At 36.4% G+C, this 14,247-nt stretch overlaps 2 protein-coding genes across 6 annotated transcripts; both read right to left on the reverse strand.

Moving 5' to 3' along the window:
• Positions 1–789: 789 nt before the first annotated feature.
• On the reverse strand, positions 790–2,482 carry LOC150029105 (uncharacterized). Its single transcript, XM_090298540.1, has one exon. It carries the CDS (start codon positions 1,693–1,695, stop codon positions 931–933), a length of 765 nt encoding a protein of 254 aa, XP_090154666.1. The 5' UTR covers positions 1,696–2,482; the 3' UTR covers positions 790–930.
• Positions 2,483–2,765: 283 nt separating this feature from the next.
• On the reverse strand, positions 2,766–13,748 carry ABCB26 (transporter associated with antigen processing protein 1). Of its 5 annotated transcripts, none has more exons than XR_016518612.1 (18): positions 12,934–13,623; positions 12,697–12,824; positions 12,271–12,313; positions 12,030–12,074; positions 11,816–11,938; positions 11,629–11,732; positions 11,266–11,320; positions 11,119–11,189; positions 10,925–11,027; positions 10,529–10,739; positions 9,867–9,940; positions 9,246–9,314; positions 9,082–9,156; positions 8,565–8,639; positions 8,203–8,481; positions 8,034–8,095; positions 7,889–7,949; positions 2,766–3,320 (listed from the first exon to the last, which is right to left on the reverse strand). XR_016518612.1 is itself a non-coding variant. In XM_068613033.2 (18 exons), exons 1-18 carry the CDS (start codon positions 13,459–13,461, stop codon positions 3,240–3,242), a joined length of 2,175 nt encoding a protein of 724 aa, XP_068469134.1. In that variant the 5' UTR covers positions 13,462–13,748; the 3' UTR covers positions 2,766–3,239. The 5 variants fall into 5 exon arrangements, 3 of the variants coding, with proteins under 3 accessions (XP_068469134.1, XP_068469135.1, XP_068469136.1); XR_016518613.1 differs by having other exon boundaries at positions 9,246–9,302; positions 11,119–11,185; positions 12,934–13,540; XM_068613033.2 differs by having other exon boundaries at positions 9,246–9,302; positions 12,934–13,748.
• Positions 13,749–14,247: the final 499 nt, after the last annotated feature.

Genomic DNA, 14,247 nt, shown 5'->3' on the forward strand with positions numbered 1-14,247 from the left:
AAATACATTAAATGTAATAAGTATCATATCTAAAAATTATAAAAGTTCACAAAGTATAAAAAATATATAAATGTAAAATTTAAAAATTAAAATTAAAAGTGTACTTGAGAAACTCACAGTAATCCTATTTGAGTGATTTTTACGAGCATACCAATACAATTAGCACTTGAGAAACTCTCCATGCATTTAATATTTTTGGCAGACTTTTGTGTTAGAATTTCAAAGATGGTTACATTCATCTACGAGATTTATTTATAAATTATTAAATGTTCTATTCTCTAATCGCGATGTAGAATCTTTTTATTTTCTATCGTTCAAGGTTTGTTTTAGTCTACATCAGTTTTCGGCGTAATAATAAAATATTTTGTAAAAAAATGATATTTCATATGAGAAATTATGAGTAATGAAGAAGATAAACGAGATGAACCACATTATACCGAAGACAAAAGATGTACTGTTTGAATATAACATGTGATGGTAACTAGAAACTACTTTTGGTCTCTAATATTAACCCATAGTATTTTGATGTTCAAATATCATTTTCCATTCTTAATTTAAAATACATGCATATGAAATTAACTTGGTATCAAAGTCACCATCAAACATGGAATGGAGACTATTACACAATAGGTTGGGTAGCCACAGCAATCCCACATGAGGACAACATAAAAGTTAACCAATATTATTGAGATGTCAATAGTCACGTCACGTACATAATATTTTCTCAAAGGTAAACCAAAAACAACAGAAAAAGAAAAACACATTTTAGATTGCATCAATACACACGTTATTTATATCCTCTAGCATATAATCCTATGCCTAGTCCACCAAAGATCCAATGTATAAATTAGCAACATTAAAAAATGGTAAGCCTGCATAACACCTGACAGCAATAGCAATAGAAGTTGTAAAAGAGGAGCCATAAAAATATCATGGAGAGAGCTCTTGCACTCTAGAAAGGCTGGGTTGCCATCCCAAGCTACAATATGATCTTCCTTTAGGAAGAGGTGGAGAAAATGGTTTCTTCACTTTTATTCCTTTTTTTCTTGAATAGTTAGCTGACATAATCTTTGCAACAAAAAAATCCTTTGCAAAGCAATGAACTTCCTCCACATCCCCTCCACACAGAGACACATTCATCTCTGCATCCACTTTCTTTCCTCCTTGCCCATTTGCCTCTTTGACTTCATCATTCTCAAGGAATTTGCATTCACTGGGAGATAGAGTTATCCTTGTGTTCATCACATCATGGCCTGCTACCACATTTTTGTCATTCTCTTTTGGTTTGTGTCCTCTAAGAGACCTAATGATGTTTGGTTCCAATGTTACCACCCCATTGGTTTTGGCTTGCTGATGACGTTTACGCTTCAGTTTCTCCACATTTTTACATGAGATTGTGACATACTTGTGACCAAGCAGCAAATGCTCTTCAGGCCTTAGCACTGAGTGATGAGGAGCCGTGAAAACTTGTGCTCTTGCAACACACATTCCGGGGTACTTAATCATCAACTCAGATGCTGGAAATGCATGATGATATGTCTCTTGTTGTCCACCCTGATGAACTATCCTCACATATGGATCCTTTGTTTGCAAACCATCCTCAGGGAATGTCTTGGTTCCTCTCACTTTGTTCTTTCTTGGATTTTTATCAATGTTCTCCACTAGGCCAAATGAGTGCCCAACACGCTTCAGCATAGCGTGGTGCAACTGAAAATTGTGCAGTCAAAATGTTTCATCCTCGCCACAATAGATGGAACTATATTATGGCTTGGATGAATGAGAATAAGTGAAATACCCCTTAAATATTATATATTATTGGCGATTTTTTGTTTCTTATGGCCGGCTGTGTATTACTTGATGTTTTCACCACATGAGAGTGATGTAAACGAGGCTTTGCACATTCGAAATTAACTCCATGACTTGAAGCTGCACTATGCACATTCTTGTATCAGGAACTTGCTACTGAAAACCTGGCTACCTCGACATTTTCTCATGACATAAGTCTGAGGGAGGAAGCAACATTTGAAAATAAATAAAATAAATATCTGTCAAGGAAAGACATTACCAAGTTTGTTTCAGGTTGTTGCACAAATAAGAAATCACCAAGCTGTTGGGCTCATCGTATATATATGTCAAGGAGTTTTTGTTCGCTTTTAGATCAGCCTGAAGATTCTGCTGCCTTGTTGCTTTCAACATAAGAAAAAACATTGAATAGGCCACAGTTCAAGCATCTGAAGGGTTTTTGTTCCTCCAAAAATATTCGTTATCTTCGTATCGTATGAAGTAAAAAGGAAAAGAAAGTACACTTTTAGGTTCGATCTTCCAGCATTTATGCAAAATAAATGAAGATAAAATCGACATTACATTACTAGTGAAATGGATACAGTTATACAGTAAAGTTTTATGCTCTCCATTTTACCCATGTATTTTAAGATTATCAGATAAAATGTCAATTTTAAAAGAATTGGACGTGTGATTTGCATCATTCACCCCTAATAGTCTAATCCGTTCTGCATCTAGTGGGAATATTAAGCTATGGTTCTTCAAATAAATCAAAATATATTACAAGACCTAACCCCCGTTTATAGATTCTACTGTTTCTCCCTACAGAAGACAGGAATATTGTATGTATGTGTAATATATAAACCAACAAAAATGAGAAAATCATATTAACACTTGTCAATATGCATTAAGGCATTTTATATATTTATTGACAATTATTGGTGGTTGTATATAGCTAAATGTGTTGCCAACAAACCTACAAGTCTGTTTCAATCTCTTCACATTAAAAGTTCTCCATTTTTTGAAAACTTAAATTTTATAGACTTCAATATTATGAGTACAAAGTGTCATGAAACAGGGGCAGGTGGTATTTTTCAAAGAAAAAGCCATCAAGAGCTAAATATTTAAATTACATGTAAAAAATGAACAATCTATATGGTTATTGGCAGTATCATCTGACGTTTGTCAGCATCTTGAATATGAATACCCCCACTGACCTAGTTACATTTGCTTTTGAATCTTCCTTGGAACCTGATAGGGTGAAATCTTTCTGAAGCCGCTATGCATTTTAAATCAAAACTTCTGCAGCTTCCTTCTTTGCTGGATTTTTCCAATTTTCTTGTATAGTACTATAAATTCATTGATCAGCAACAGGGAAAAAAAGTAGTTGCTGCCTCACTGTACTGCCTTAAAATGAAGCCAGAAGAAATATAGAATATCTGCTTTTGAGACCCAAATCATGCCATGGCATCAGCCTGTTTCCTAGTTAGCCGTGCATACAAACCATCTTTTAAGAGAAGCTCCCTGTGACTTCCAATCTGTATGGACAGATGTCAACGAAAAATTATGTTTCCCATAAAGGCAAATAAAGGATGTGAAAAAAAAATAAGCATCGCCTATTATTCAAACACTTAAAGTCCAAACAGTTTCAATAATGCACGGGATGTTTAAGAAGCCTTATTCTATGAAACAGTAACGTAATTTTCAAAGAGAAACGCTGCCTATGTGATATATCTCTTTTAATCAGATAATGGTCTATGGAATAACAAAAATTGCTGGAACCGAACAATGGAGTTTTAGTAATGGGATTGGGATGCAGCGTTCCTCAATCACATAGGTAGCAGAAACACTTGCATAAACCCCTCATAGCACAGTCCTTCTATAAATGTTCTTTCTCCTATGCCTCATGCCTCCTTCTACTCATCTGATTCGGGTCATATGTTCCTTGGCTCCTTCACGTAACAAACTTTCCTTCTAAATCCAGCTCAGTATTTTCCTTTAATTTCACATTTTCTAAATTGCTACTTTGCTCACACGTTACAATACCCCCTCCATTGGAAACAACCTTGTCCACAAGGTTGAAATGAGAAAAAGAATGTTTAATTTTCTCCAAATCTTCACATGACACAGCAGAAGAATCCAACAGACCCCATTGTATTAAAACTCGAGGTACTGCATGAGGATTACCGATACGAGAATTCAAGACTTGTGATGAATATGCTAATGGACCAAATAAACTTGTAGTTAACTGCAGCAGCAATGTTTGGGAAAAGACAAGCCTTGAATACTTTAAGAAAGGAAACATGAAACACTGGATGATTTCTCGTTATAAAAAAGAACTACTAAATTTTTTATCTCGATTTGAAACAATGGACCTCGGCACATCATATAATTTCACAATATTGTTAACAAATGCCTCAGCCACTGACTTACTATTATATTAGCTTTCAATAGAATAAAGTAGCCAAACGTGGAGAGTCTATCCATTACTACCGTAATAATAGAGAATCAATGATAAGGTGACAAATTAGTGATAAAATACATAGAAACTTCATCCCAAACAAGATGTGGTAGAGCTTGTTCAATTTTGGCCTGTTGACAAATCTGACATTCACGCACAAAGGTTTTGATTTTTTTTGTTGCATTTCTGTCAAGAAAAAATGAGAACAGATTGTAGCAATAGCTTTTGAAACACCCCTATGACCTCCTGCTTTTGAGCCATGAAATTCTTGCAGTACTAGATTTGAGAGATCCTTATATCAGCTGGATGAGTCCCTTGGCTCAAGACTGCTCACACACCAAATCCTGATGCATCTGTTTCTAAAATGAATCATTCTGAGAAATAGGGAATAAACAACACAGATGGTGTTGTCAAAACGTCCTTAACTTGTAAGAAATCAGTTGTTGCTGCCCCCATTCCACTTAAATGCATCCTTTTTAAGTAAATTAGTCAAGATGCTGCAACATGGGCATATCCTTTAACAAATCTTTGATAAAACCCAAATAGACCAAGAAAGCCACGTCACTGCTTCAGATTAATTGGTCGAGGCCAAGCCTTAACCGCTTCTAGCTTGCTATTATCCACAATCACACCTAATCCCAAAATAGTATGGCCTAAATATTCAATTTCCTTTACTCCAATGGAAAACTAAGAGAACTTTGCACAACAGATGTTTAAAATCTGCAACACATTGTCCAAATGATACAAATGGTCTTTCTATGTGGAGCTATATATTAGTACATCACAAAACCAGGACAAATTTTCTCAAAATGCTTGAAAAATATCATTTATCAAACTTTGGAAGGTGGCAAGAGCATGACAAGATCCTCAAAGTGTTCATGATGTATTCGAAAAGCAATTTTATGTCTATCCTCCGGATTTAACAATATTTAATGATAACCTGACCTTAAATCAAGCTTTGAAGTAGGTAGCACCAAATAACTCATCAATCAACTCATCCACTATTGGAATTGGAAAGCTATCTTTTGTTGTGATAGCATTAAGAGCCCTGAAATCCATACATTTTCACTGTGATACCACGAAGAGCCCTGAAATCTGTACATACTCTCCAATAACCATCCTTCCTTTTAACGAGAATAATAGGAGATGAAAAAGGACTCTCCTAGGTAACTCTAGTAATGAAACAGACTGAACGTTGTGACCAATCAACTTCAACCATTGCATTAGCTAAACCATGCGTCTTATGTAATGTAAATGAGCCAACAAAGGAATGTGTTTCACATCACCTTGTAATGCAACAAATTTGTAATTATGTAAGAATTTTAAGTGCAAAGCTTCAGTTTGCCAAATGAAGTTCAATAGTCTCTAACCAATTAGCTCCTAAGATAATATTTGCTCCTGAAATTGGAAGTAAATAGAATGACAATAGAAAAATATTCCCGAGCTTGGATTGCCAATTTCTAAACTAAGCCCTCTGTGGTGTAATTCCATTACCCACCATCACTTTAAACATGATAATTGGCCCTATCGGATTTTTGGGTCCACATGTTTAGTCATAATTTTAGTCTTGGTTTTGATAAATTATCTCCTAGGTCACAAAAAGGATATAAATGCTCATTTCCTTCTCTTAATCGCTATTTCATTTCAACAAATGTCACCTTCACTAAGTCTTCCCTTTACTTAAAGTCTCCCCTCCTTCTCATGTGTCTTCTCCTGATCAAGTCAATATCCTTGTTGTTTGTGATCCTCCTGTTGTGTCTAGTGCACCTAAAGATCCCCACCCCCACCTCCATTTCAGGTGTATAGTCAACGACATACTTCCCATCACCCACCACCGGATGACTCACTTCTAGTGCCAATTCCTCTATCCCCTCCGTTGCCCCCTGTAAAGTTATATAGTCTACCCATAATCCCTTTTCTCATTACACAACTTTGAGTTACCGTAGATTATCGAAACCTTTTTATACATGTTTTTCGTCTATTTCTTTTGTATCAATTCCAAAATATGTAGGTGATGCCTTAGTCCATCGTGGTTGACAACATACCATGCTTAATAAAATAAGTGCTTTTCAGTATAGTGGAACTTGGGAGCTCATTCTGTTACCGTATGGGAAATTTGTTGTTGGTTGTAAGAGGAATTTTGCCATCAAAGTTGGTCTTCATGGTACTATTGATTGTCTCAAAGTTTGCCTTGTGACCAATGTTGTTAAGATCGCGAGTATACTCACAAACTTGTACGAAGCGAGTAGGTGTGTTGCTAGGTGAATCGGGTTGGACTTTCATGATCCTCTTACTCATATCGCTCACCACCACTCGCTCTCGTCATCGTCGTGCTCGCCACCACTTGCGTTCATTGCCGTTCACTCTCTCTCACAGTCGCTCCCGCTCGCTATCACCGTTGTTTTTGTCTTAATATTTTCCCGCTCGCTATCACCGCTGTTGTTTCTATCTTAATATTTTCATTGTTCTACTCCTCGCTTTTATTTTCTTTGATCTACTGTGCTCCTCCTTTATTTTCTCTAGTCTGTTCTTCTTCTTTTTCTCTCTTATCTATTCTGCACCCACTGCCTTGTTTTATATAGACTGTTCTATTTCTTCTTTATTTTCTCTTAGTTCTTCTACTGTTGCCTTGTTTTATAAAGTCATCACCATTGTTTACTAATATAAAGCTTTATGTGGAAGGTTTATTTGTGCGAAATATTTATGAATTTATTAATTATTTTATGCATCAATCTTATGAATTATAATATATGTTTAGTTTCTTTATATATTGAATATTATTTTTCATATATCACATTATTTTTCATATACCACTAACTCTTACGAGTTGAGTTACGATTTTTTATCTCCTTTCCGATCCTCCTTTGATCCTCGAGTTTAACAACATTGTTTGTGACCAAAGGTCATACACAAATTTTTAGTTTGGACTAGGGTGATACTTTTTCTTCAGTGGCAAAGATAACTTATGTTCGCTTATTCGTAGTCATGATTGTTCTTCAATGATGACCTCTTTATCAATTGGAAGTCAAAAATGCTTATGGGTTGGTAAGTTGTCTCCACAAATCTTTATATAGCTTCAAACAGTCTCCTAGGTCCTGATTTGGAAAATTTAGCAATGTTGTTCAACAATTTGATATGACATGTAAAGCAACACCCTTGTCACCACTTTCAAACCCATGGAGAAAACTGGGTTAATAAATTCAAAATTTGTTGTTGACACACCCATGGATCCTATTGCCAAACTCCTACCTAATCAGGGGGAGCCTCTCTAAGATCCTATGTTTTATCTTGCATATCATCAAATGAAAAAAGGTTCCAATCAAGTGGAGTCTAGGAATGGTAGATAAAAAGTCTTGTCCTATAAATGATCTCTTTCCACTCCAGGATTTGAATGACCGACCTCTAGGTCAAAAGGCAAAAACCTTTTTGACAAACAATGGCTTAGCCTAAGCTAAAAAGAAATATGTTAACAATTCCTGTATTCATGGTCCTAGCCAATGATATCCATCAAGATCTAGCAGAAGAGTTTGAGGAGTCAAATTCATAATCACAGGACATGTATAACCTTCCAAACCTAACCTTATGTATGAGTTTTACGATGTTCAAAATTTTAGGGCATTCAAAATGAATCATTTGTTTACCAACCTCAACAATTTGACCACCATCCATCACCACAATCCTGTCAGCTGCTTGTATGGTAGAAAGCCTGTAAGGCAGTTCATACACTTCAAAACTAATATTCAAAACACCACTTAATTCAGTTAATTGACACTGACAAGAAAATTATCACCTGTGTGCAATGACTATGACACTTCTGGTTGCAGAATCACTTCTCACAGATCGAAGAACACCCTACATATTACGGAAACTGAAGCATCAATATCATTGCAATCTTTCTCATAGTTAAATATTTAGCATGTCTAATTTCAATCTGGCTTCTAGTAATTTCAGTGGCACACCTTGACATTATGCTCACTTTCAGCATCAAGCGCACTAGTGGCTTCATCAAGGATCAATACTTTTGGGTCCCTAAGAAGGGCCCTAGCAATAGCAATTCGCTGCTTTTGTCCTCCACTTAACAGATCATCATCAACAAGTGTCTCATAACCATTGGGAAGTGCTGAGATAAAGTCATGGGCATAGGCTTGCTTTGCAGCCCATTCAATATCCTCCTGCTTTACATCTCTACATCCATATCTGATGTTTGAACTAATATCCATCCGGAAGAGTTTGGGTTCCTGTGCAAACAAATTTTTGGTAAGATAAGAGAAATATACATTCGCTAAATTTTATCAATTTTATCTATGCTGGAGACATAAACCTGGCCCACAAATCCAATTCTCTCTCTCCACCACATGATGTCCAAGTCTTTAATAGGGACATCATCTACCAAAATCTGCAACAAAACTTAATGTCATGATGATATTAAAGGAACATACTATCTGCTCTAATAACACAGCCTAACTGGTAATTGGTACTACACATCTAATTCTATGAAAGAAATCTCTAGTCAATATCCATTCTTAGAAAGCAGGAAATAAAAAACCATTAGCTCTCTTACAACTTCTTGTACCAAGTATAGAGGTTAATCCAATTATGTCATGTGAATTATCTAATTGAAGAGATGATGGTCATCTTACTAGGGCAGAAAGATAGTTTCCTTTTAGCCAATTGAATAGAGGTAGCAAAAACAAAATAGTCCCTCTTCCCTTCCAATAATAACAATATTAAAATTCAGTATCCTTTTTCTTTTTTCATATTAATTTCTTGTAAATCCAATAATTGTTTAAGCCAACCATACAAGTCCACTTGATTGTAATGAGATAAACTAACTCTACCTGACCATTTGTAGGCTCATAGAGACGGAGCAAAAGATTCACCAATGTGCTTTTTCCACTACCGCTAAGTCCAACCTATGCCACAAATCATAGGAAACGGCAGATTAATCTCATCCATAGTGCATGGAAGGAATGAATTGAAGAGATGAGATGTGGTTTCTTACTATTGCAACAACCTCACCAGGATGGACAACAAAGCTTACATGTTGCACTACAGATACCTGTTACAATATCTGCCACTACTTAAGCTAGTAAAACTCACAAATAACAATGACAATCTTAATCCCACGTAAATGCACAATCAGATTGAATATACTGGGCAAACTGCTAGTTGATAAATCTAGATAATCATATCCATAATATAACATGAGAAAATGCATTGAAGTTGCATGCATGCACAAGGTGTGTAGTATAGTGAGGAAGAATCATATAAACACACTAGAATCCAACCCGGCTAGGCTCCCCTGCTCAAAATAAATAAATAATTTCAGTTTATTTTAAAATTCAATCAGCACATTTTTCTGTTGAACATGCATTTTCCTAAATGTAAGATGCTCTACAACTTCACTGCATACATGCACAACTTCCATCATACACTACTAAAAAGAGAACAATGTATAAACCCACTTTGTTTAGGGGAGGGGAGTGCCTAAAATCTCAGCAATGAACTTTTTTATTCCTATTGTAGCAGGATTCATCCTTCAGTGAAGTGACAGAGGAACACTGACGGAATCAAATAACTTCAACTCTAAGGTAAAGTGAATGTGTGAGAAATAAAGGTATACCGTTGGCCTCGAAGGATAGTGAAAAGATACATTTAGAAACTCAATACGCCCCATTAACCTCTGCAACTTTATACCTGCAACAAAGTTACACCCAAACTTCAATATAGTAAAATTAAAACAAACAAAAAAGGTCACCCAGGAATTCATTATGTTTCACTTTCTCTTATTATTTTATTCATTGATGTGATGTTGTTGGTAGAGGAATAACAATAGATGCACATGCTGTAGTTGCATGATAAATGGGGGGCGGCACATGACACAACTGCAGGAGACAGCTTCATTTGATAACCCAGTCAGTTCACTACAGATGTTGCTAGTTTTTCTTAAAACAAAAATCCTATATTGCTTATGATGACCACCAGTGTCAAGCAAGTATCACTACTAAAACAATTATAGTTGGTACAAGTGTGAGTATCCTTATTCGTCACAAGTAAACTACAATGTTTATTTAATGCACAGTTTAATAAAATTGTAATTTATCCGTCACATTTCAAGGGAAAATGTCCATGCTCGATCTACAAGTAGAATAAGAATTGAACATGCAGGGACCAGGCAGTCTCTGAATAGGTGATAACTTGACAAAATCAAAAGAAGCACAAAAAGGACTAAGCTAGTATGAAGGTGTTTATTCAAATGAAATATTTGAATCTAAAAACACTTGCCTCTTTCTATGAATTGGCTACTAGGGGAGAGATCCATCAAATGAAATACTTTTTCACTAGCCCCAACTGATTGCATCAAATTGGATATATTATCTCCGACCCACCAGGTAGAGTAGATTAACCATTCACTGTATAGAATAAACTTGGTAAGTTTCTCAGCTGTGATATGACCCGCTAGAATAGACATTCCTCCAAATAGCACAGCAATAACCTATAAGATTTAATGTTTCAAGAAAAGAACAAGTCAATTATAAAGGTTTAACTAAGCTGCAAAAACTTAATTGATTATTAATCCTAGCAAACTTTCTTACAACAATAAGATTACAGGCTTAAAAGGGAAAAAAGAAAATAAATAAAAAAGATAAAGATTATGATTTTAGAAAACCTTAGCTATACCTGAGTTGAATGATAAAGGATGTTAAAGTTAAAATTCCAAACTCCATAAGCAGCACTTTGTCGCAAGCTGATGTCAGCTAATTTCCCCAGCCACCATTTATACCTGTAGATAGAAATGGACAGCAACCATGTTATGGCAGAGAAATAATAGGAACAAAAAATAATAAATGACATAAGTGTAATAGCATCATCACCTTCCATGTTCTTCTTCTTCTGTTCCATAAACTCGTACAGTTCTAATAAGAGAGAATGTCTCTTGAGCTACCTATGAGAAAAGTTGTTACTACTATCACATTTAGGAAAATATAAAACAAATTATAGTATAAGGTATCTTATTCTACATCATTTGCCGAAGCAGTGACTTCTTGGATCAACCTTGCTGCCTTTTTCTGGTAACTACACAAAAATATGACCAAATCAATACCAGTACAATAAAGGAGACACACAAGGAGAGCTGTAGAAGCCTTGACAAGAACTAAAAAGCATTGAAATTTCGGTTTTACAAGTATATAAATATCTCAAATTCTCAATAACACCATTGTAGCAGATTTTGGGGATAAGGCAGAACCCTTTAGCTTTTACAGAGACATATTTCTAGAGATGAGGATTATTTAGAGTCCTACTAATTGCAGGAACTAGAAATGCAAAATAACGTTTGTTGTTTTTGAAAGGATGCATTTAAAGAAAATCAACCATAAGTTTACCTTCCATAGCGTAACATAACTGCTGCTAATATGGAGCATATCACCAATGTACATAAACCAAGTGGCCAGGATAAAATCAACAAGTAGATTAATGAACCTCCACCCTAACAAGATGAGAAAAACATTCAATGCCTCTAATTTGTGAGATTAGTTTTACTTGCATTACATCTATCAAAACTAAATCAACCTGAAGAAAGTTGCGCAATATCAAGTTAAGATCATTTCCAATAACCCTTGACACTTGTTGACAATCAGCCCCAAGCCTACTTGTCAAATCACCAACCGTTTCATTGTCAAAAAACGATATATCCTACAACAAGGAGACTGCTGAATGAGTCATACACCAAACAGAGAAAATAAATGAATGAAGCAAGAGAATCAGTTATTAAGTGCAGGCAAACCTGCAGTAGAAGAGAATTGTATAGCGTTTCTCTCATTCTCTTAACCTGCACATATTTCCAAAGTTTGAAAAGTCAATTACACCCAAGAGTTGAAGAAAGTATCAGGAACGGGGAGGCTGCAAAATGGCCATTGCTGAAGGACAATTTTAATTTTATAACTACAGCTCTTATTCCATATGCTCTAGTGTATTTACACGGCCCATAGAACCCCCATCCCCAAATATCAGACAGATAAACTCACCAGAATCATGTTTGCAATGCCAAAACAGCAACCTCGTAGCCCACTGAAACACAGGAAAATGCTCGTTAGGAAAACTCATATCCCACTGGTAACATAAAAAGTTTAAATGAAACAGAACTAAGAGCATCATTGATCATGACAAAAAAAAGTTCAATTTTACTAACATGCTATATAAGTTTATAACTGCTAGCTTCTCGGTAAACCGTGAAAAGCCACTCAAAAGTGGAACCAACCACGCACGCTTAAAGTCAAACATCAGCTATATGCCTGGTCTCAATAACGATAAAAGGATAAAGGGCAAATCCATTGCGTTTTTTTATGTAAGGCTCTTTCAGCAACAGCAGCTAAGACTCACAAATCAAAGAAAAGAAAAATCATATCACTTTCAGCAAGTAGAAGGGAGATTCGACCATACAAGATTTTGACCTGCATATTCCCGAAGTCACACACAACAGAACCAACACGCGCACATTCCGATGAAAAACAGTAATGTCCGCAGCCTGTGCCGAGAAGATGGACGCCGTCAAAAAATGCGGAATAGAAATCTCCGAAACCTGAAACGAACATAGCAAAAGCTCACAACTTTGACCCCACCTTCGAACCACGCAAAATGGGCACAAACCGAATAAAAATAAACCGGCAAAGAAAAATAAAGATACTCACTGCAGCAACAATGAGAGCAGAGAAAGCAGCGAAGATGACCCATCTGTCACGCGCGACAAGCTCCCACATTTTGCCTAGCGCGCGCCACACGGTCACCGGCTGCGTCACCAGCTGAACGTCGACGTCCTCGGAGAAGTCCCACCAACGTCCGCCGGGAAGAATCGACGGTAAAAAGTCGAGCCATTTACGAATCCTCTCAAGTAAGTCAGCGGCGTAGACTTGTTCGCTGGAAGCTTGATGATTGTTATGAACGGAGACTCCGTTGATGGAGGCACACTTCAGAGGGTGTGATGCTAGAATGCGGCGGGGAGTAAAGAGAAGAATTGGCCCTGCAGTGAGAGGGAAGCGCTTCTGAGAGGGTGCGATTAGAAGGTTGTTGTTGAAGTGGTGGTGAGGGATTGGAGGAAATGAAGAAAGTGGGGTGCGAGCGAGTAGAAGAGACATGGCGGTGAAGCGCGTGGGAGGAGGAAGATGGGGTTGGGATAACGGTGGGAGCTTGAGAGGAGTGTGTATACTGTTGTGGACCATGAGTATGGAGAAGAAAGAAGAGGGAAATCAAATGGTTACGGTTGCTTCAGCTTCAGTGTTGAATATACTTGTTGTTCTTAGCTTCACCACAAACGCACGCCATCAAACGACGCCGTTTATCCTAAGTAATCTTTTTCTCAAGCTTGCACATGGCATTTCTTTGGTTCCACTTCCACATGTGCCTCTTTTAACTGTATACGTGAAACACGTGTAAAATTATTATTGTTAACATGAAAATGCAAGAAATTGGTTAAAGAAGATTCTACAAATGTTTTTATTAGTCTGCTGCGTAGGTTGTTTGTGTTTTTTCTTAAATTCACCTCTTGCAAGTAGAATTTCAGAGAGGATGAGGCGTGCACAATCCACAGTTGGTGGAGTTACCTTCTGGAACTCCTTAAACATCATTCAATGAATCACGTTACTCGCAAATAAATCACAAGTTCCCACTTCTGTATTCCATTTTGAAGCCAACAACATGTTCTTTGCAATTGGGTAAATTTTTTTTAAAAAAAGAACAGCAGAAGCTTCTTTCGTAAGATTCTTAGGCAGCTGTTTTCACAAATAAATTAACAAAACAAAAATGAGATGACGAAGAAATCTTTTGTTGCCTACAATAATACTTATTTCGTGTATTGATGTTCCACCAGCAAGGACTACGATGACACATGCATTCTACAATTTCAAAGAGTTATAAAACATAAAGAACAAAATGGATATTTCAATAAAAGTGGGTGAGGACTAAAACATGGGGTGCAGAATAAAATAACCAAGATGTTCTAAGATAAG

The sequence above is a fragment of the Phaseolus vulgaris genome, chromosome 2, assembly GCF_051622355.1.
Source record: "Phaseolus vulgaris cultivar YP4 chromosome 2, ASM5162235v1, whole genome shotgun sequence".
NCBI lineage: Eukaryota > Viridiplantae > Streptophyta > Magnoliopsida > Fabales > Fabaceae > Phaseolus > Phaseolus vulgaris.

Bases quoted from the DNA above. Each gene is read 5' to 3' on its own strand.
- ABCB26 (XM_068613033.2), bottom strand. From the start codon at position 13,461: ATGGTCCACAACAGTATACACACTCCTCTCAAGCTCCCACCGTTATCC. The intron at 11,321-11,628 runs GTAAACTTATGG...ATTTTTGTGTAG, and splicing joins GTTATGTTACGCTATGGAAG to TTACCAGAAAAAGGCAGCAA. The intron at 8,482-8,564 runs GTTTATGTCTCC...TTGTTTGCACAG, and splicing joins GAATTGGATTTGTGGGCCAG to GAACCCAAACTCTTCCGGAT.
- LOC150029105 (XM_090298540.1), bottom strand. From the start codon at position 1,695: ATGCTGAAGCGTGTTGGGCACTCATTTGGCCTAGTGGAGAACATTGAT.